The 23,289-nt window shown below is 43.9% G+C and overlaps 1 protein-coding gene across 4 annotated transcripts in view; it reads left to right on the forward strand.

The window, feature by feature from the left end:
* Positions 1 to 22,701, forward strand: part of KIAA1217 (KIAA1217 ortholog) — a 350,583-nt gene extending 327,882 nt beyond the window's left edge. For 2 of the 4 annotated variants that reach the window (XM_010859913.1, XM_010859914.1), the window contains 7 exons: positions 421 to 584; positions 1,269 to 1,430; positions 12,165 to 12,284; positions 16,269 to 16,346; positions 16,457 to 18,058; positions 18,572 to 18,694; positions 19,402 to 22,701. In XM_010859913.1, the coding sequence (XP_010858215.1) occupies positions 421 to 584; positions 1,269 to 1,430; positions 12,165 to 12,284; positions 16,269 to 16,346; positions 16,457 to 18,058; positions 18,572 to 18,694; positions 19,402 to 19,896 (2,744 nt within the window). In that variant the 3' untranslated portion in view covers positions 19,897 to 22,701. The remainder of the gene's footprint in view (positions 1 to 420; positions 585 to 1,268; positions 1,431 to 12,164; positions 12,285 to 16,268; positions 16,347 to 16,456; positions 18,059 to 18,571; positions 18,695 to 19,401) is intronic. The other 2 variants (XM_010859915.1, XM_010859916.1) reach the window with 2 other exon arrangements.
* Positions 22,702 to 23,289: the final 588 nt, after the last annotated feature.

Here is a 23,289-nt window from a genome sequence, read left to right on the forward strand (position 1 = left end):
GCTCTGGAGGCCCTGCAAGGGGTTCTGACCTTTCATCTCTCCTAGTAAAAGTTTTTTGGGGTAAGAAATTTGTTTAAAAGTCACACTAAGTACTACTTGCATAGCATTTGCTATAAGCTAGGCATTGTTTTAAATGCTTTATGTGCATCAAGCCATTTAATCTTCACAACACCCTAGTGGAAACAATATTGTTAACCCATTAAACAGATGAGAAAACTGAGGCAGAGAGAGGTTAATTGAATGGTTCAGGGCCTTTCTAGGACTTCAAACCAGTCAGGCTTCAAGGCCTATATTTTTAGTTGTTGCACCATGGAGAGAAGAAAGAAGTTTGAGTCAGGTTACACTGACATTCTAGAAATACAGTGGACTTTCTGGATGTTATCTTGAAAGCTGATTTTGCAATGACACACTGTTTTCCAGAAGACTCTCCAAATTCAGAACTGGACTTGGACAAGCTGGGGGGTAGGTCCCCACCTCCTCCTCCTCCACCTCCACGGCGGAGCTACCTGCCAGGATCTGGGCTCACCACCACAAGGTCGGGGGACGTGGTCTACACCGGCAGGAAGGAGAGCGCCACTGCTAAGGTCTGATGGGTGAAGCCCTGCTAAACTGGTCTCTGGGTTCAGATGATGTCCCTAGACAAGGTCTTCTCTGCTCTCCTTTAGAACATAAAAGGTAGCAAACAGAAGTAGAGAATGAACTAGATCTCCAAAGAAGAGCCACAGATGGGAAAATGTCAGTCAGTATATTATTGGAATAGACTCAGCCCCAGGAGTTCTATCCTTACTTGACTTTGAGCTGCAACTATGTTAAATTCAAATCACCAGCTACTTGCCCAGCGAAGCACACTAAGACTGAAAATGGGGGCCTGCGGGGCAAGCACAAGAAAGCGCATCTTACAAAGGTAACTGCGATTAGCTGACCCTGCTGTGGGCGTCAGCAGCAAGAGGTTCAGAGAGCTTTCGCTTCCACTTAACCTGGCAAGCTTGGTCTTTTCTGTTAAATGAAAATACAGGTTCCAAGGAGGACCTTTCTAAAAGGCATTGAAGTTAAGGAGTTTCACTTCTTCACTTCCTTTGCCAAAATGACACCTTGGGCAAGGAAAAACCCAAACTACATGGGAGTGGACAAAACAGCCTTTTAGCTTGGTTTGAAGAGGTAGGAAGCTGAGGTACCCGGCAGCGAGGGAATGCATGTCTTCTGTGATCTGCCCCCCTTCCAGCACCTGGGGGAGAAAAGCCAGTGACTGTGGTTCACATCTTCCACAGGCAAGCAGTGGAGATGCTGGACCAAGTCCACAGGCTAGAGCCGCGAAGTGTCCGGCCGAGGAGCCGGCGGCAGCCTGGGCCCCGTCGCCACCCCCTGTCACTGCTTCTGCGAAGGAGGAGGAGGAGGAGGAGGAGGGAGACAAAATCATGGCGGAACTTCAGGTATGTGGAGAGGTGACTGACCGTGGCTCCCGCCACTCCCTCTGGGACCTGCGCCGTGTCACCTGCATCTCTGGGCTGGGGTGGCACTGAGTATGTGTAAGGCATGACCATTGCATAAAACAGTTCAGGAAGTGTATGCCCAAAAATTAATTCCAAGCTTCCCTAGCTCTGGCTGGTAGGATTTACTTTCCTTTCAGTGTGAATAGTCCCTGCTTCATTTTAAAAGTGCTTAACACATTATTGACTGAGGGATTTTTTGCAGAAACTAAGGCCCGTGGCCAGCACTTGGTTGAGTGAACACTGAAACATTTCAGGTCATTTGGTAACAAAAGACATGACTATGTCTGTGGTCAATATGAGTTAAGACAGGGGTTAGAAATACCAGTCCTTCTTAAGGACGGATTCAAGCCCCCTTTGAGCAGGGTACCCTTCTCTCGCTTTAATTCTTAGAACGACAGGCCTGGAATCATGTGGCCTTCTGTCCTCCACGCCAAATTCCCAGTCAGTATCAACGTCATCTTTTTAGGTATTCCAAAAAGCAGAATAATCTTGATTCCCGTTTTCTTTTGTCTATTTTAGAAATGTTACTTTATTTTTAGATTTTTATTTGTTAACAGACCCAGTCTACTTGTAGGAATAATGATGGGATATCAACCCACAGTTGATCCCACATTAAGATCCTGGGTGTAAATCTGCCCCAGGTGTACACTCTAAGAACTTGTCTAATCAGTCATAAAGTACAATTCCTAGACCAAAGTCTATTTGTAGAGTATTTCATTTTGATTCATAAATGAATGTAGGACTTTTTGCCCATCCGATGGTCAGATCAAACTTCCTTAGGGCTCCAGAGCATGTTTGCCAAGGTACCAGTGGCTTTGTGCAGCCCGAGGGTCTGCCTTCTCCGTTTGGAGCAGGAGAACTTTCAGACCACGCTGTGTGTCCACCTCAGCTCTTCCATCCTGCTCTCCATGGTAACAACTGCCAGCATTAAGCCGCTTGGGTTTTCCAAGGAAAGCCCAGCTGCTGGTGTATTTGTCACATGCATGAGCCCTGTCTAGCCTCATTAAAACTCGGACTGGCCTGAGGCATCCCCTCCATTAAATAGTTTAAACCTGTGCTGCTTACAGGTTTTTAGACCGGTCAGAGAATTTCATTCATAGGAACCATGGATTATAGTCAGTGACTCATGAAATAGTTGAGTGCATGGAGGCCTTATCCACTGGGGGCCCTCTGACCAAGACACTGGTAGGTCAAGGCTACTTGCTGCTGGGCATTGGTGCCCGTCCTGAGATGCACAGGCAGATGCTGAGGCCATTCATTATAGCATGTGCTCCCAAATTATCGTGTGAATAACAAACATGAAGGGGAGGAAGACAAGATAGTGGAGCAGAAGGATGGCAGCTCATCTCCTCTCACAAAAACACCACAACCACACCAGCTGCTCAACAGCCATCGACAAAGAGGACTAGAACCTACCAACAAGAGACACTCTTCATCCAAAGACAAGAAGCCAAGACAAGACGGGAGGAGGTACACAGCTGCTGCCATAACGTCAAATCCAGTACCTACGAGGTGGGAGACGCACCGACTGGAAGAAGATTGTATCACAGAGGTTCTCCCACAGGAGTGAGGGTGTGGAGCCCCACGTCCAGCTCCCCAGCCTGGGGGCCTGGCCTCAGGAGGAGCCCCCACAGCCTGTGGCTTAGAAGGACGGCAGGGTTGGGGTTAGAGGACTCCACCAAAAAGAGGGAAACAAACTCCACTCCTGGAGATGCACACAAGGTCTTGTGCACTCTCAACCCAGGGAAAGGAGCCTGGGCCAGACTTCCCTGCTGGTCTCGGAGGGTCTCTGGGGAGGTATGAGGTCACTATGGGGTCAGAGATACTGGAGGCAGACATACTGGAAAGTACTCATAGGGTGAGCTCCCCAAGCAGTCACCATTTTGACCCAGCCCCACCCAACAGCCTGTAGGTCCAGTGCTAGGACGCCTCAGGCCAAACAATCGATAGGAACACAGCCCCATCTGAGCCTATAGCCACCTCTAAACACCCACCCCTGACACAGCTGCACCCACCGAAGCAGCCACTCTCACCAGGAAGCCTGCACAAGCCCCTTAGATCCGCCTCCTCCCCCAAGAGGCAAACACCAGAAGCAAGATGGACAGCCCTGGAGCCTGTGGAAAGGAAACCACAATCAAGGAAAGGGAATCAATCAGTGTGATACACCCGTATTAACAAATTAAATAATAAAAACCATATGGTCATCTCAAGAGATGTAGAAAAAGCTTTTGACAAAATTCAACACCCATACATGACAAAAACTCTCCAGAACGTGGGCACAGAGGGAACCTACCTCAATGCAATAAAGGCCATGTATGACAAACCCACAGCCAAAATCATTCTCAATGGTGAAAAACTGAAAGCATTTTCTCTAAGATCAGAAACAAGGTAAAGATGTCCACTCTTGCCGTGATTATTCACCATAGTTTTGGAAGTCCTAGCCATGGCAACCACAGAAGAAAAAGAAAGAAAAAGAATCCAAATTGGGAAAGAAGTAAAACTGTCACTATTTGCAGATGACATGATACTATTAATAGAAAATCCTAAGGATGCCACCAGAAAACTACTAGAGCTAATCAGTGAATTTGGTAAAGTTGCAGATTATAAAATTAGTGTATAGAAATGCAAGGGATTTCTGTGCATTAACAGCAAAAAAATCAGAGAAATTAAGGAAACAATCTCATTTACCATAGCAACAAAAAGAATTAAATACCTAGGAATAAACCAGTCTCTTAAGGAGGTAAAAGACCTGTATTCACAAAACCACCTAAGACATTGATGAAAGAAATCAAAGATGACACAAACAGATGAAGAGATATATACCATGTTCTTGGATGGGAAGAATCAGTATTGTGAAAATGAATGTACTATCCAAAGCAACCTACAATTGAATGCAATCCCTATCAAAGTAACAACGGCATTTTTCACAGAATGAGAACAAAAACTTTTTACAATCTCTATGGAAACACAAAAGATCCCAAAAAATCAAAGCAACCTTGAGAGAGAAAAATGGAGCTGGAGGATTCAGGCTCCGGGACTTCAGGCTCTACTGCAAGCTACAGTGATCAAAGCATATGGTATTGGCAGGCTAGAAAGCCCCAAGATAAACCATGCATCTGTGGTCACCTAGTCTATAACAAAGGAAGCAAGAACATACAATGGAGAAAGGACAGCCTTTTCAATAATTTGTGCTGGGAAAACTGGACAGCTGCATGTAAAAGAAGGAAATTAGAATACTCCCTAACACTATACACAAAAATAAACTCAAAATGGATTAAAGACCTAAATGTAAGCCAGACACTATTAAAACTCCTAGAGGAAAACATAGGAAGAACATTCTTTGACATAAATCACAGCAAGAAGTTTTCTGACCCACCACCTAGAGTAATGAAAACAAAAATAAACAAATGGGACCTAATTAAACTCAAAAGCTTTTGCACAGCAAACCATAAACAAGATGAAAAGACATCCCTCAGAATGGGAGAAAGTATTTGCAAACAAAGCAACTGACAAGGGATTGATCTCCAAAATTTACAAACAGCTCATCAAAAAATAAAAAAAACCAGTAAATGGGCAGAAGACCTAAATAGACATTTCTCCAAAGACATACAGATGCCCCAAAAACACATGAAAAGATGCTCAACGTCACTAATTATCCGAGAAATGCAGACCAAAGCTACAATGAAGTATTGCCTCACACTAGTCAAAGACACCATCATCAAAAATCTATAAACCAGGGACTTCCCTGCTGGTCCAGTGGTTAACTCTCTCAGCTCCCAAAGCAGGGGGCCCAGGTTCGATCCCTGGTCAGGGAACTAGATCCCACATGCTGCAACTAAGAACTGGTGCAGCCAAATAAATGAATTAAAAAAAAAAATCTATAAACCAATAAATGCTGGAGAGGGTGTGAAGAAAAGGGAGCCCTCTTATACTGTTGGTGGGAATGTAAATTGGTACAGGCAACTATGAAGAACAGTATGAAAGCTCCTTAAACTAAAAATAGTACCACATATGATTCAACAGTCCCACTTCTGGGCATATCCAGAGAAAACCGTAACTAAAAAAGACACATGCACCCCAGTGTTAACTGCAGCACTACTTACGATAGTCAGGACATGGCAGTAACCTAAATGTTCATCAGAGGAATAAATTAAGAATAGGTGGTGTATATATATATATATACAACAGAATACTACTCAGTCATCAAAAAGAATTAATGCCATTTGCAGCCACACAGATGGGCCTAGAGATCCTCATAAGAAGTCAGAGAAAGACAAATACATGGTATCACAAATAGCAGTTCAGTTCAGTTGCTCAGTCTTGTCTGACTCTTTGTGACCCCATAGACTGCAGCACGCCAGGCTTCCCTATCCATCACCAACTCCTGGAGCTTACTTAAACTCATTTCATTGAGTCAGTGATACCATACAACTATCTCACCACCCTCTGTCGTCCCCTTCTCCTCTGGCCTTCAATCTTTCCCAGCATCAGGGTCTTTTCAAATGAGTCAGCTCTTTGCATTAGGTGGCCAAAGTATTGGAGTTTCAGCTTCAGCATCAGTCTTTCCCATGAATATTCAGGACTGATTTCCTTTAGGATGGACTGTTTGGATCTCCTTGCAGTCCAAGGGACTCTCAAGAGTCTTCAACACCACAGTTCAAAAGCATCAATTCTTTGGCACTCAGCTTTCTTTATAGTCCAACTCTCACATCCATTCATGACTGCTGGGAAAACCACGGCTTTGACTAGATGGACCTTTGTTGGCAAAGTAATATCTCTGCTTGTTAGTATGCTGTCTAGGTTGGTCATAGCTTTTCTTCCAAGGAGCAAGCATCTTTTAATTTCATGGCTGCAGTCTCCATCTGCAGTGATTTTGAAGCCCAAAAAAACAGTCTCTCACTGTTTCCATTGTTTCCCCATCTATTTGCTGTGAAGTGATGAGACTGGATGCCATGATTTTAGTTTTCTGAATGTTGAGTTTTAAGCCAACTTTCTCACTCTCCTCTTTCATCAAGAGGCTCTTTAGTTCTTCTTCACTTTCTGCCATAAGGGTGGTGTCATCTGCATATCTGAGGTTACTGCTATTTCTCCCGGCAATCTTGATTCCAGCTTGTGCTTCATCCAGCCCAGCATTTCTCATGATGTACTCTGCATAGAAGTTAAACCAGCAGTGTGACAACATACAGCCTCGATGTACTTCTTTCCCAATCTGGAACCAATCTGTTGTTCCCATGTCCAGTTCTAACTGTTGCTTCCTGACCTGCATACAGATTTCTCAGGAGGCAGGTCAGGTGGTCTACTATTCCCATCTCTTTAACAATTTTCCACAGTTTGTTGTGATCCACACAGTCAAAGGCTTTGGCATAGTCAATAAAGCAGAAATAGATGTTTTTCTGGAACTCTTGCTTTTTCGATGATACAATGGATGTTGGCAATTTGATCTCTGGTTTCTCTGCCTTTTCTAAATCCATCTTGAACATCTGAAGTTCTTGGTTCACGTACTGTTGAAGCCTGGCTTGGAGAATTTTGAACATTACTTTGCTAGCGTGTGAGATGAGTGCAGTTGTGCGGTAGTTTGAACATTCTTTGGCACTGCCTTTCTTTGGGATTAGAATGAAAACTGACCTTTTCCAGTCCTGTGGCCACTACTGAGTTTTCCAAATTTGCTGACATATTGAGTGTAGCACTTTGACAGCATCATCTTTTAGGATTTTGACATGTATTGAATCTAAAAAATCGCTTATTTACACAACAGAAACAGACTCACAGACTAAGCAAACAAACTTAGGTTACCAAAGGGGAAAGGTTGTGGGGGTTATTAATTAGGAGTTTTGGATTAATATGTACACATTGCTGCTGCTGCTGCTAAGTCACTTCAGTCGTGTCCGACTCTCTGCGACCCCATGGACTGCAGCCTACCAGGCTCCCCCGTCCCTGGGATTCTCCAGGCAAGAACGCTGGAGTGGGTTGCCATTTCCTTCTCCAATGCATGAAAGTAGAAAGTGAAAGTGAAGTTGCTCAGTCGTGTCCGACCCTCAGCGACCCCATGGACTGTAGCCTTCCAGGCTCCTCGTCCATGGGATTTTCCAGGCAAGAGTACTGGAGTGGGGTGCCATTGCCTTCTCCCATGTACACATTACTATATATAGTAATAAGCAAGGACCTCCTGTATAGCACAGGGAATTCTACTCAATATAACATAAATGGGAAAAGAATTTAAAAAAAGATATGTGTGTATGTATAACTGCACTTTGCTGTACACACTGCAACAGTACATTGTAAATCAATTATATGCCAATATTAAATAACAAATACAGTATAAATAATCAATCATGGTATAAATAAATCATGACCCAGTTTGTTTCAAATGAAGACAAAGCACGAGATAATTTCTTATTTTGAAGGTGAATAAGCACTAGGCTTGTGAACAGTCCTGCACTGCCCCCAAGAGAAGTAATTTCTGTGTTCCAACACTTGAGGATATTTCCCTCCATTGGTATCTAAATGGCTTGGATGCTTTCTTTGAAAGCTATACAAAGGCAGAGTATCTAGCTTCCTGTTGTAGTATTGGTGGTCGGGCAGCAGTGGTGAGTAAAGTGCTCTCTAACCCTGATGTAACCAACTTCATCAGTTAGCCTGCTGCATTAGAAAGTCGGCCAGTGGCCCTGCTGGAGCCTTTGCCTCCGCAGGCTCTAGAGAGTTAGGCAGCCCCCGGCCCCACTGGGGCAGGACAAGCAAGGAGCGGCTGCAGCCCCAAGTGTAACTCTGGGACAACTTTCCTACTGCATGTCACTGGGCATCAGAAGGAAAAAACCACTGGCTCTGAAGTCCAGGGTCTAACAGCCCAGTGGAGATGGCGAATGGCCTTAGTAAGCAGAGCCCTGGGGCCTCTCCAGGATCAGAGAGGACAGGGTATCTAAGGAGGGGACCAGGAGCCAGAATAGCTGGGGAAGGTGCCAAGCATCAGCTCTATGTGTATTTTAAAACCTGTGCTGGAATGTTCATGTGGGGAGGGCACAGGTTATTCTTCATGTCTACAGTTATTTCCAAATGACAGTACTTAGTATTAAGAAAACATGAGTTGATTATTTGAAATTATTCATTTAAATAACTGGTCTTTACTTCTGCCTGCACATTAGAATAATTTGAGGAATTAAAGTCCTATGACACCATGAAACTCCTAGAAGAGAGCATTGGCAAAACATTCTCAGATACAAATCATAAATAAATTAATGTTTTCTTAGGTCAGTCTCCTAAGGGAATAGAAGTAAAAACAAAAGCAAGCAAAATGGGACCTAATCAAACTTAAAAGCTTTTGCAAAGCAAAGGAAACCATTTTTTAAAAATGAAAAGATAACCTATGGGATGGCAAAAAATATTTCCAAATAATGTGACAAACAAGGGTTTAATCTCCAAAATATACAGCAACAACAACAAAAAAAACAATCAAAAAATGGGCAGAAGACTTTACAGACATTTCTTCCAAGAAGACATACAGATGGCCAAGAGGCACATGAAAAGATGATCGACATCACTAATTATTAGAGAAATGCAAAGCAAAACCATAATGAGATACCATCTCATAATACTCAGAATGGCCAGTATTAAAAAGTCTACAAATAACAAATGCTGGAGAGGGTGAAGAAAAAAGGGAACTCTCCTACACTACTGGTGGGAATATATGTTGGTACAGCCACTTGGAAAAGAGTATGGTGGTTCTTCAAACACTAAAAATAGAATTGCTGAGTGGAAGTCAGCAATTCCACTCCTGGGCATATACTGGACAAAGCTCTAATGGATTAAAGACCTACATGTCAGCCTGGATACTGTAAAACTCTTTAAGAGGAAAACACAGGCAGAACACTCTTTGACATAAATCACAGCAAGATCTTTTTTGACCCAAGTCCTAGAGTAACAAAAACAACAATGGGAACTAATTGAACTCAAAAGCTCTGCACAGCCAAGGAGACCATCAACAAGACGAAAAGACAGCCCTCAGAATGGGAGAAATATTTGATGACAAGGGATTCATCTCCAAAATAAACAGTTCTTGAAGCTCAATACCAGCACAGTAAACAACCCAATAAAAAACTGGGTAGAAGACCTCAACAGACATTTCTCCAAAGACGACATACAGATGGTCAAGAGGCACATAAAAAGATGCTCGACATCATTAATTATTAGGGAAATGCAAATCAAAACTACAGTGAGGTGTCACCTCACACTGGTCAGAATGGTCATCATCAAAGTATCTACAAACAGTAAATGCTGGAAAGGGTGTGGATTGGAGGGACCCTCCTACAGTGGTGGTGGGAATGTAAATTGATACAGCCACTATGGAGAACAGTATAGAGTTTCTTTAAACAATAAAACTAAAAACAGAACTACCATATGATCCAGCAACCCCACCCCTGGGCATGTATCTGGAGAAGACTATAATTTGAAAGGTACATGCACCCTAGTGTTCGCTGCAGCACTGTTTACAATAGCCAGGACATGGAAGCAACCTAAATGTCCATCAACAGAAGAATGGACAAAGAAGATGTGGTACATCTATCTATATTGGGTTTGCCAAAAGGTTCATTTGGGTTCTTCCATAACTCCTAAACCAAAAAACCTGAAAAAAACTTTTTGGCCAACCCAACACAGTGGAATTCAGTTCAGCCTCAGCCGTGTCCAACTCTTCATGACCCCATGGACTGCAGCATGCCAGGCTTCCCTGTCCATCACCAAGTCCCGAAGCCTGCTCAAACTTACGTCCCTCGAGTTGGTGATGCCATCCAACCATCTCATCCTCTGTCATCCCCTTCTCCTCCTTCCAGAAAAGTATGAAAAGGCAAAAAGATAGCACAGTGGAATTACTTATCCTTAAAAAGGAACAGATTTGTGCCATTTACAGAGTCACGGATGGACCAAATGACTGTCATTCAGAGTGAAGTCAGAGAAAAACAAAATATTATATACTAATGCTATACTAGAAAAATGCTACAGATGAACCTATTTGCAAAGCAGAAATAGACATAGATGTAGAAAACAAACATATGGACACCAGGGGGTAAAGGAGGATAGTTGGGATGAACTGGAATACTGGGATTGACATATGTACACTACTATGTATAAACTAGATAACTAATGAGAACCTACTGTGTAGCACAGGGAACTCAGTGCTCTGTGCTGACCCAAATGGGAAGGAAATCCAAAAAGGGGATCTACGTATACATGTAGCTAATTCACTTTGCGGTACAGCAGAAACTAACACATTATAAAGCAACTATACTCCAATAAAAAAAAATTTTTTAAAGATAAATGCACCCCTATGTTCACAGCAGCACAATTCACAATAGCCAAAACATGGAAACTTCCTTCATGTCCATCAACAGATAAATGGATAAAGAAGATGTGGTACATACATACAATAGAATACCTTCAGCCATAAAACAGAATGAAACAATGCCATCTGTAGCAACATGGATGGACCTAGAGGTTATCATCTTAAGTCAGGAAGAGAAAGAAATACTATCACTTATGTGGAATCTAAAGTAGGGCACAGATGAACCTATCTTCAAAACAGAAACAGACTCACAGAGGACAGACTTGCGGTTGCTGAGGGGGGAGAATGGGGAAGGAGGGCTGGGAGTTGGGGATTAGTAGGTGTCAACTATTACATAAAGATACATCGCATGGGTAGACAAGGCCCTGGTTATAGCACAGGGAGCTATATTCAATTCATGTGATAAACCATAATGGAAAGGAATCTTTAAAAAAGAATGTGTGTTCTATAACCGAGTCACTTTGCTGTACAACAGAGATTGGCACAGCATTATAAATCAACCTAGTTCCGTGAAACAAAAATTTGAAAACTTAAAGAAAAAGTCCTGCAGTGAGAGTCTGGCTCAATTCTCTAGGTGTGGCCCCGGTAACGGTATTTTTTAACTGGATGTCATGCAGCCTGACTGAACCAGTAATTTCAGGGAACGTCGCTGCTTGGAACTCTCCTGCTCTTACCGTCATATGTACTGCCGCTCCCTTTCTGCCCGATACACAGCTGATGCTTTCTCTCTGAAAGCTGGCCGCCCTCACTCTATTCACTAGAGTGGCCCTGCACTCCTGTAACTACAGTCATTAGTTTTCAGAGACAAGTCTATGGGGTTCTGGTTGCTCCCAGGCTGCTCAAAATTCACTTTATTCTACAGCAGAACAGTCCAGAGCATGGGAGTATGTTGTTGCTGCAAACAGTGAACTGTTACAGATGACTTCCATTTTAAGGTTTAAAAATGTACAGTATTTTGTGCCCTTTCATCTCAATAAAACTGGCAAAAATATAATGGAAACTGGAAAGATAGCTTCTTATTCATTTACAGTCAGCATTTTTAAGGGTCAAAACTCTTTCAAAGAAGCCCTACTAAGTACAAATCAGCTTCACCCAGACAGAATTAAAGGACTTTCATTTCAAAGGCTCTGTCCATTTCATCTTGGCCCCCAAAATAAAGGCTTTGCTGACCTGAGGTCAACTGGGGAGCTGGTTTTCAGGGTGCTGACTCCCTGGCCCCAGCGTGTCCCACACGCAGGACCAGGCTGGGGTCTCAACCGGGAAATCCTCTGGACTCCCAGCTGTTCCCTCTGACCGCCTCACTGCACTCCATCCCTGTTAACCTCGGTATTTTAATTCCTTAGGCATTCCAGAAGTGTTCCTTTATGGATGTAAATTCAAACAGTCACGCTGAACAGTGCCGGGCTGACAGCCACGTTAAAGACACTAGGCCGGGGGCCATAGCCCCATCCAAGGAGAAGAAGGTAACGTGGCAGTTACACGTTGGCCACCCAGCGGGCCGTCCTTCTTTCCTGGCTCTGGCACTAACATCACTCTGTGCTTGAGCTTCTGTTCCTTCTCTCTTTTCCTCACCTTTTTTTTCCCCCTCCTTAAACTAATGGACACACGGCTTGGGGTTTCACTAGAGATCTCTGGCTCGGGTTTCCAGAGTGGATGCTGTGTTCTGTGCACAGCACACAAACATAGATGCAGAATTTAGGCATTTTCTCCCCAAACCAAAGATAAGACATCATCAAGATTTTCTAGAACTCTAAGAGAAAAAAAAAATGGAAACATGAAGCAGGTAGCGCTTTTTCTAATTTTTAACATGTCTTCTGGACCAAAGATGTCTACATTAAAAGTAAGCAAAAGCTTTAGATTCCAGGAAGAAAATGCACAGCAGAATTGTTGACCTGCCATCCATGGGTGTATCCATGGAGACTTTCACACATGTTCGAGGCTGCCGGAGTTTTTGTTACTACTACAGATTCTCAAAGTGCACCTTCCAAGTCAGCAAGTTCAGTATCACTTTATGCTGTTATACTTAGTGTCATTCTCAAAGTTTCCAAAGAGATAACTAGGTTCTGAAACAAGGTCACTGTCATAACATAAGGAGTTTAAAGAAAGTGAAAGTCACTCAGTCATGTCCTACTCTTTGCGACCCCATGGACTATACAGTCCATGAAATTCTCCCGGCCAGAATACAGGAGTAGCCTACAGGGTAGCCGTTCCCTTCTCCAGGGAATCTTCCCAACCCAGGGATCGAACCCAGGTCTCCCGCATTGCAGGCAGATTCTTTACCAGCTGAGTCACCAGGGAAGCCCCTGGTGGCTTAGCTTAAAGTCCTTTCCTCTAAGGACTTTAAGGAAAGGAGATTAACCTGCATGTCTGAACTTCAACTCTGTAAATTGAATCTGGAGCTTTGGTGATTTTTGGAAACAGAGTCATCTTCTATGAATGAAGCCTCTAAGTTTCAGGGTAACAAGTCTTTAACATTTTCTTCCAGGAACTTGTATCTCAGAATTCAAAGCTTCTAGCTTCCTTCAAGTAAAGTCAAACAAATCAGCCATAACATACAGCCCAGTAGCTACTTCATGTAGGTACCTTGGTCCAGGGATAAGTAAGTTCAGTGAAAAAATACAGGATCACAAAACCAGAGGGCTATTCAAGCACAATCCTTCAAGAGATGCAGTCCTGGCTTATAGCTGGCAGCTGTGCAGCCCTGCCAGAGGCTGACCTGCTGCTCCCTGGCTCCCAGCCATCCCAGAGCCTCATGTAAACTCCGCCTGCTACGTATCTGGCAAATGAAACTGTTGACCAGGTGATAGGGGTATCTCTGTGCAACAGGGGAGATTATTGTTGATTTATCTTTCTCATGAAGAAAATCTACTAGTATGAACTGAATGCATGACAGTCACAATGGAAATATGTTGCTTCTTCAGTCTGAGGAATTTCCTTCTGTGGCCTTATAAAGCCAGCTCATAGAAGGCCCTGGCGTACTTGAGCCAAAGTGACCATTTCTTTTAAAATACTGACCAGGACCTCCTTGAGGATCCCTCCAGAAACAGTCATCTGCATCTCACTGCAGAATTTTTCTAATTTGCTAAAATGCTGCATGGGGTTTCTTGCCCTGCAATTAGAAATCCATATCCCATCAATCACATAGATCTCAATCAAGGGTCCATCAGATGCTGAGCAAGTCTGTACTGATTGTCCAACACCAGGCCATTAAACACTAGGGTTAATTACAGGTACTTTTTCTGGATAATTATATTGAGTAGACTGATCTCCTGCATAATAACCATGACTATCAGAACTGTCCCCAAATTGTTGTCATTATTAACCTCTTCCTGGGCTATTCATCTTCTCTTCCATAAATCAAATGTTTCTTAAAATTCTTCTCCTCTATCATGAAGTGCTAGCCTAGTACTTAACTTCTGTGTTTCTAATTTTGGTTTCTTGCCCAAATGCTTATTACCTCTGCTTCACCAGTTGTCTGAACAGTCAAATCTCAGGGTCCCAAAACAGATACATTCATGAGGCTTAGTTACATTTCATGCAGAGTCTTGACTATATAGACTAAGATGCCATTGTGAGCTTACATGACACCTGTGAACAAGTCACCCTTGATAAAGTTACTGCACTTGCTTTGATCCCTGCCTTCATTTTTCTAGCTCGGCACCAAAAATGCTAGGTCATGTGAGACCTACACGTGGCATCTTTACCTTAGTGATTTTCCATCAGAGGGAAGTCATTTTCCTTTGATGAAGCAGATCCATTCTTGCTGCTAAATCTGTTTTAAAATACATATATTCCTGGGTGGCATTTGAAATACTTCACTGGGTATGACGTGGACTGACCAATCAGAACAGATGCCAGTCCTAACCCCCCAGTAAACGGGGTCAGCAGAACAGCGGCCCTGCGTATGCCAGTTCTTCCTCTGGGTGTATTCACACTCAGGTCCTACCACAGTATGCTGACTCCCTCTTTGGAGTTAAAACCTTAAGACAAAAACCTCATTTATTTTTCTTCTTACAGCATTTTACGTCTAAATTTAAAATCTGAATTTTAAATCCCACAAGAGATATTGTTCCACTGTAGCAGCTGAACCTCATTGCACCTGTCTGGGGCCCGATGGGGATGAGGGGAGGTTAATTAAACACAAGGTGTTTGGTGGCTGACGCGCTTAGGATCCTGTGCCGTATTTCCCTGTGATTAACACTGACTTTGTTGTCTCTCCGTTACTCCTTGGATGTGTACACACACTCTTTCCATTTCCAGCTGGGCAGTAGGGTTGATCTAGGTTGTCCCTGGTGGGGCCTGGGTTCTTGTGCTTCATTATGTTGTCGTTGCTTTAAACCCAGCCGCCTTCTTGGGATCAAGTCCCAGTCTGCTTCTGATCACCTCTTCCTGTTGGGCTTCTGCAGCCAGAAGAAAGGCCAGCATGGCCCTGGAAGCGAAGGCGGGGCTAGTGTGAGGGCTGTGGACGGGGCCCGGGGCTACCGCTACACCCCCAGCAGGGAGCGCATTCTCCATAGCTGGTCCTCTCCACTGGGCTCTTACCTTCGGAACCTTGGTGGGAACCTCAGAAACACATCTTCCCTCTAAATCAGAGCACGCAGCGACTCAGAGCTGAATCATGAGGGCACAGTCACCACTTCAGCCTCGAGCATCTGTTTTCTGAATGTTTAGATGACATGTTGGAGGCACTGTCACTCTGAATGGGGATTTGATCATCTTGGGTATGATTAGTTTGAAGGTTATTTTGACACTTTGCTTGGCAAGTGCAAGTACAAACTGCAAGTATGTTTTCAAAGCTATGATTTGACCAGGGAAAAATAATGGTTTGGGGTTTTTTTTTAACCTCAAAGTACCACACCCAACCAATGCAGAGCCCTTACAGACGATCCCCATACAAGAAGCATAGCTAAGACTGAAATAACCATCTGGCAGAGATGTGAAAACTTTCCTGGTCTAGTTCCTTGGTTTATAAGCAAGAAACCTGAGGCCCAGGGAAGTGAGATGACTTGCCTAAAATAACACAGTTAAGTGGCAGATCCGAGCCAGAATCAAAATCTGCCTGCTGATATACTGTGCTTTCTACAACGCCACCCCACTCCTCAGGTTTTAGAGTCGGCTAAGCGCACAGTCAGATGGTGAAAAGAGGACATGCTGGTCCAGAATCAGTCCCTTTATATTCTCTTAACTACTCCCCCTACCAACATTTGAAATCCTTGAAGCATTTTGCTAATTGAGATTTTCGTCTTGTGCAAACACAGGGCATTTTTGGAAGTTGGAGAACCAAGCAACCCAAGGTAAACAGAGCTGTAGGCTTTGGACTGGTGTGTAACAAATGTGCTTGGCCCGCATGTTTTCGAAGTGTAATTAAAGGAACACTCTAGTTGTAGTCCACTTTGGGGGCGGGGGTGTGGTTTTGTGGAGTAACATGTCCTACACTATTCTACCAGAATTTGGAATTTTTCCATGAAGACGTACGGAAATCTGATGTTGAATATGAAAATGGCCCCCCAGTGGAATCCCGGAAGGTGAGTTCACCAGATATGTGTTCCAACTGATACCATGCAGATTGAATCCCTTCCCTCCAGATCCATTCTGATCACTCTGTGTGGTTTTCCCCCTCCACTCTTCCTCTCAGGTTTCCCCAGGGGCTCTCACACCTAGTGACCATCCTAAGTGGGAAAGAGAAATGGAGAATAGTATTTCTGATGCAGCAAGAACAGCAGAATACAAAACTGACATCTCAATGAAGGAAAGTTCCCTCTCCACTAAGAGTTTACTTAGAGACAGTAAAAACCATTCCCAGAAAAATGTGTCTAAAGTCAATTCTAGTTTCTCTGGTGTTAGTTCATTCGAATGTGAAATCAACAAAGGACCTAAAAAGTCCGGGCTGCAGTATCCTGCATCTGATGCTGAGAATCAGAAGATGAATTATGGGAAGACAAAGGGGGTGAATCAGCAAGGACAAGAAGATTCAGAGAAGGGTCACCCTCCCGCTCCCACTAGATCAACCGAATTGACCACTCGTGATGTCAAAACTCCAGACCAAGAGGTTCCCATGACAGAGTTTGGCCAAGTTGTCCTAAGACCAAAGGGAGCTAAGCATGCTAACACGATCCCTAGTGAGGATGGGGAGTCCACACCAAGTTCTCCCAGTGAGGAGAAGGCAACCACCGACAATATTGCCTTCATGATCACCAAAACCGCGGTCCAGGCTCTCTCCAGCGGGGAGGTCCACGATATAGTGAGCCGACAGGGGGAAGATGTTCAGACGGTTAACATTGATGCCAAAAAAGAGCCACTGTCCCAGCAGGAAGGCACTGAAAGTGAAGAGCCCGTGGTGTGCCTGGACAAGAAGCCCGTGATCATCATCTTTGATGAGCCCATGGACATCCGGGCTGCATACAAGAGACTTTCAACCATATTTGAGGAGTGTGACGAGGAACTGGAGAGAATGATGAGGGAAGAAAAGATAGAGGAAGAGGAAGAGGAGGAGACTGGAGACCCTGTGGTCCAGAATGACACTCCCCAAAAGTTTCCTAAGGAGGGGGCTTTGGGCAGCCCTCGAGCAGGGCAGGAGGCCAAGAGTAAATTGCAGCCACATTTCCTTTCAGTGGAGACAGGAGTGTCAGGAGGACAGGAAGTGAATAAAACCGAGCAGATCAAGTTCAACCCAACCGATTCTCCAAGCTCAGAAAGCCAGGGTGATGTGACCGATGACCAATTTGAAAGCCCCAAGAAAAAGTTCAAGTTCAAGTTTCCAAAGAAGCAGCTTGCGGCTCTCACGCAAGCCATTCGCACAGGCACGAAGACTGGGAAGAAGACATTACAGGTGGTGGTCTACGAAGAGGAGGAAGAGGATGGCACGCTGAAACAGCACAAGGAAGCCAAGCGATTCGAGATCAGTAGGTCTCCATCCGAAGACACCCCTAAAAGCCTGTTCAGGAGACTAGAGCAGCCCAGTCCGGAGAGTAGTGCTCCGGTTTCGAGAACTGATGAAATCAGAAAAAATACCTACAGGACGTTGGACAGCCTGGAGCAGACCATCAAACAGCTGGAAAACACCATCAGTGAGATGAGCCCCAAAGCCCTAGTTGAGGCCGCGTGTTCTTCCCACAGAGATTCTGTTGCAAGTTCATCCCAGACGGCCCAGGAGGCCGGTCCCCCGTCCTTGCTAGTCCTGGATGAAGCATCCACTGCCTTAGAGCCCCCCTCATCTATACCTTCAGCTTCACGTAAGGTATCTTGGTCTGATGGAAAAATGAAAAGAGCCAGCTGCTTTCTTAAATCTGCCATAATCACCATTAGCAAAAGGTGTCTTGTGATTGACTCGCTTCCTTTCAGGTGGCTCGTTTTGTTTTGTTGTCTGTTCACCATGACCCCTTTCTCTCACACTTCTTCCCCCACCTTCAAAACAACAACAACTAGGTGTCTAACAGCTACTCGATTTCTGTTTTTACCTCTGTTGCTGACTGGTGTTGGGAAAACCCCAAGGACGCTGGGCCAGCTATTTGCCGTTGAAGTGATTGCTCTGATACTCACATTAAAATCCGTTTGATCAGTAGTGGGGCAGTTTCATTGTTTGATTCTCCGAATTAACCCCAGTGGTGTCTCCTGATGTCCGTCTCCTAGATCTGTCCTGCATGTAGGGCTGTGGCTTCTCACATTGAGCTTCTCTGCACACAGTGGGGTGGCCTCGGATGAGCCACTCACACCGTCCTTTCTCTCCCCCCTCTTGCCGCTCCTCCCACAGGGCTCCACCGGGACCCCTCAGACGAGCAGGATGCCAGTCCCCATGAGTTCCAAGAACAGACCCGGAAGCCTGGACAAGCCTGGCAAGCAGTCCAAACTGCAGGACCCCCGCCAGTACCGCCAGGTAGTTCTACCTTAAGCCCGCTTTTGGATGGACACTCTTGCGCTTAAGAAGCAAGTCACTGACTTAGTTTATACCAAATATTGCACTTTTTCTTTGTTAAGATACGGTTTATCTAGCCATCCTGGATCTGGGGGCATGAAGAGAGAGTCTCAAAGCCTTTGTTGAACTTCTCACCACGCTTTTGCATGCTTGCAATAAAACATCTTTCACTGTGTGACTCCAAAGTTGACCTGTAAAAACGAGGTGGCAGGCCAGGTGGCTTTCCCTGGGGGAGTGTAGGGGTTCATCAGAACACCTGGGGAAACCGAGAGAAAAGGCTGCCCTGAAAGTCACCAGGACTAACGTGTGTGTTGACTGCATCGCACTAGAGGCCCATTAACCATCATGATGCCCCGCCCCCACCCCAGTAACAGCCCCGCATGGCCCCCTGCCCCCTGAACCCAGAGGTGGGAGGAGAATGATGTGCCTGTTCTCACAAGCGCTGTTCTTCCCTCTTCCCTGTTCTCTACATCCTCCGCCCGGCACTTGGGGGGTTTCTACCAGGCCCAGTACAGCATGACAAGAGTTAGCTCAGGCCTCGAACTGGTTTAAGTTTGGTTTGGTGTCTTTGATTTAATGATCCTCAGAAGGGCTGTGTTGCCAGAGCCTGTGGACTGATGGTGTTACCAGCTTTCTGACAAACTGTCTCCCGCCATCTTTGTTTGCAGGCTAATGGAAGTGCTAAGAAAGCTGGTGGGGACTGTAAGCCTACTTTCCCCTCCTTACCTGCTTCTAAGATTCCAGCCCTTTCTCCCAGCTCTGGGAAAAGCGGTTCTCTGCCTTCTTCTAGTGGTGACGGCCCTAACTTCCCTAATCCGCCTGCTACTAAACCATCGGTTCCTTCTAACCCTCTCAGCCCCCAAACAGGACGACCTGCTCCCTCCGCCTCCCTGATCCCCTCTGTCTCTAATGGCTCCTTAAAGTTTCAGAGCCCCACTCATACAGGGAAAGGTCACCATCTCTCATTCTCACTGCAGACTCAAAATGGCCGAGCAGCCCCTCCTTCCTTCTCCTCCTCCCCCCCGTCCCCTGCCTCCCCCACTTCACTGAATCAAGGTGCAAAGAGCATCAGGAGCAGCCACACTCCTGGCCTCACCAGCTACAAGGCACAGAATGGAAGTTCAAGCAAAGCCACCCCATCCACAGCAAAGGAAACCTCTTAAAGGCCAAATCCAATTAAACACAAGTTGGAGTTACAATTAAGAAAAAAAAAAATTTTTTTTTAACAGTCTTAACTGTTTTCACAAGAGAATGTAACATATTGCTGTACTGTTTGAGGCTTAATGCTAAGTATGTGCTAAATACTGAATTAATAGACTTCAGTAAAGCTTTTTTTTTTTTTTTTACTTTGTTGCTGTTCTAATTACATAGTGTTTACTGTCTCTATTCAGTACCTGTTAAATGAAGCATGTGTTACCAAAAAAGAGAGTATGGCGAGAGAGAAGGGTGTGTGTGAGACAGGAAAATAAAAAATGTATTAAGCATGTAAAACATGTATGATTCCAGAATTTTAGTATGTTTTGTATAAAAATATTTTTCATTACGGAGACTAGAAGTGAACAGAGAAATACACAAGTGTGACTATACAAATTGTAAAACAGATACTATTATATTTCCTTTTATTTTAGTGTTATTTAGCTTTATTACAGATTTCTATTTTTGTCAAAACTTCATGGTTCCTTTCGAGATCTTTTTTGCCAAAACATTTTGATACTATAGCATTGTACATTTGAAAGTAGTGTGCTAGACAGGAAGCCAGTGAACTTCTACACAAGCCGACACAGAGGCCCGTGTAGAAGGCAATTATCAACCCTACTGCACTGCCATGAAAATTATGTATAATAATTTGCCAGCCCAAGCAAGCTAGTTCTGCTTTTCTTTCTTTCTTTTCAACATACTGGGATTCTCTAGTTGTTTTCTTTGCAGTATCTCAGTCCTCCCTTTGTTTTCTGAGACCTGGGAACCCACACCACGGCATTGTGGATTTTAAAATGTACACTTCTGTACGGTTCTGTAAACTCATCAATTTTTGTAAATATATAAATAGATGCCAAAAATACTGTATGTGACAGCACATAGAGTAGTTTTCCCACACCAAAGTTCATTTTTATGCATGCTTTAAACATCTATCTTGGGATGGGCAGAAATGGGACTTGCCGGACATTTTTAAAAAGCAACAAGTTTGCACAGCTAGAGTGTTTTTGTAAATAAGTGTATTTGTATAACACAGTCATGTAATATACAGAACTATAAGCAGAGACTTTGCAAAACTAAATAAAGGGCTGCATGCTTACTATTTTTTGTACCTTGTCCCTATAACTACTTACTAGTCAAAGAACAAACATAACTGTTACCAAGTTAAATGCTTTTGGCTTTGAGGGCATGATAAGAAAACATGTAACCAGATGCAGACGGGTTTTCTGAAAGCTCTGGGGCGGTGCATTCTGAGAAATTCATTACAAATATAGTGCCTTCCCATGAAACCTCCGACCTTCTTCGTGGCTCAGCAAGGTTTAGCTGACAGCAAGCAAACTAGATAGAGTTTCTACCACCCTCCTTTACCAGACAGGCTCTTACTAACTTTTGTTTCTTCATCTCCAGTAGAAGTAAAGTAGAAATAAAATGCCTTTATCACTAAGATTTTGGGTTTTTTTTTTTGAGTTCTCAATTTTAAAACAGATCATTGGTCTACAGGGAAATATTCTAACATTACCCTATTATGTATTCATTTTAAATATCAGCAGAAAAGCTAGTGAAAATACCAAGATAATGAACTAATTACAAGAAATCTCAGGGACTTGCTTATCATTATTTTTTGACCCTCCAGCCCCAATATTTAACTTGATTTGGTGCTAAATAAAGATGTTACTATTGCTTCAGCACCTGATTATGAATGTTCTCAGACTTCAGGTTTACTGAGCTGGGATGCCTTCACCAGAAATGTTAGTACATCTCTATTCAAAGTAGTAATTGTAATCACGTTTCAGGGCACACTCAGGGAAGGTGTCTTCTGTCCGCTTTTAATGCAGCATAGCTGACACGATGTAACGTCGCTGCGTACGGCGCGCGGCGTAATGATCTGACCCACACATGTCACGAGATGACGGCCACAAGTTTAGTGTCCAGAGAGGACATGCAGATGACCAAGAGGCACGTGAACAGATGCTCAGCGTCAGTAACCGTTAGAGAAATGCAAAGCAGAACTATAGTGACACGCACCTCACCATGGTCAGAATGGCCGTCACCAAAAAGGCTACAAATAACAAACGCTGCAGAGCAGGGGGAGAAAAGGGAACCCTCTCACACGGTTGGTGGGGATGTAAACTGGTGCAGCCACTATGGAAAACAGTACAGCGTTCCCTCAGAAAACTAAAAATAGAATTATCATAAGATCCAGCAACCCCACTCCTGGGCACATACCCAGAAAAAATTATAATCTGCAAAGATCCATGCACCCCTATGTGCACAGCAGCACTATCGACAAAAGCCAAAGCATGGAAACAACCTAAGCGTTCACTGACAGAATAAAGCAGGACAATGGACTATGACTCAGTCATCAAGAAGAATGGAATGTCATTCGCAGCAACACGGGTGGACCTAGAGACTGTCGTACTAAGTGAAACACAAATGCCATGTAATGTCACATATATGTGGAATCTACAACATAACAGAAATGAACATACCTACGGAAAAACAGATGCACAGACACAGAACAGACTTGTGGTTGCCAAGGGAGAGGGATGAATGGGGAGCTTGGGATTTGCAGAGGCAAACTACTATATATAGGATCCATAAACAGGGTCCTTCTTTAGAGCACAGGGAATGATATCCAATAGCCTGTGACAAACCATAATGGAAAAGGGTAAGAAAATGCGTATGTATATGTGTAACTGAGTCACTTTGCTGTACAACAGAAATTAACACAATACTGTAAATCAACTTCAATAAATTTTTTTATAAATAAAAAATAAGTTTAGTGAACATCATCTCATACAGATAAAAAATTAAAGCAATAGAAAAGAAAGTCATTATCTCTACTTTTTAAGTATAAAGACCTCCAACATTTTAATCATGTCCCATGATCTCAACAACTACATTATATAAATTATAATGTATATGTTACAATGTATATTTAAAATACATACACAAGCTAGCTGTTTATGTCAGCTTATTTGCTCTTGTGTATGGACAAGCTGAGAATTCTTTGTGAGCAGCTAAACACAACTTCCAGTTGAAACTTCAGACTTCCCGGAGCCCTAGCCAGGATGCATAGGTGGATGGTCAGTGTCAACTAGTATAGCAAAGGCTGAAGCATGCTCACTATGTCAGGGAAAGCTCAGCATGGCTCCAGGCTTGACCTTGACTGAGACCCAGGCAAGCGCTGCCTGCCTGCTCAGGAAGTTAGAGGGGAAACTACCACACCTGGAGGAATTGAACCCAGGTGCCCAGAGCTCCCTTCACAAAAGGGCACCTTGGTTCCTTTGAGGGAATGATGTCAGGTAGGGTGAGCTCTCAGATTTTGTTAAACCACTACTAACAGATTCTCAGTTCAGTCT

The sequence above is a fragment of the Bison bison genome, unplaced genomic scaffold, assembly GCF_000754665.1.
Source record: "Bison bison bison isolate TAMUID 2011002044 unplaced genomic scaffold, Bison_UMD1.0 scf7180017864461, whole genome shotgun sequence".
Lineage (NCBI taxonomy): Eukaryota > Metazoa > Chordata > Mammalia > Artiodactyla > Bovidae > Bison > Bison bison.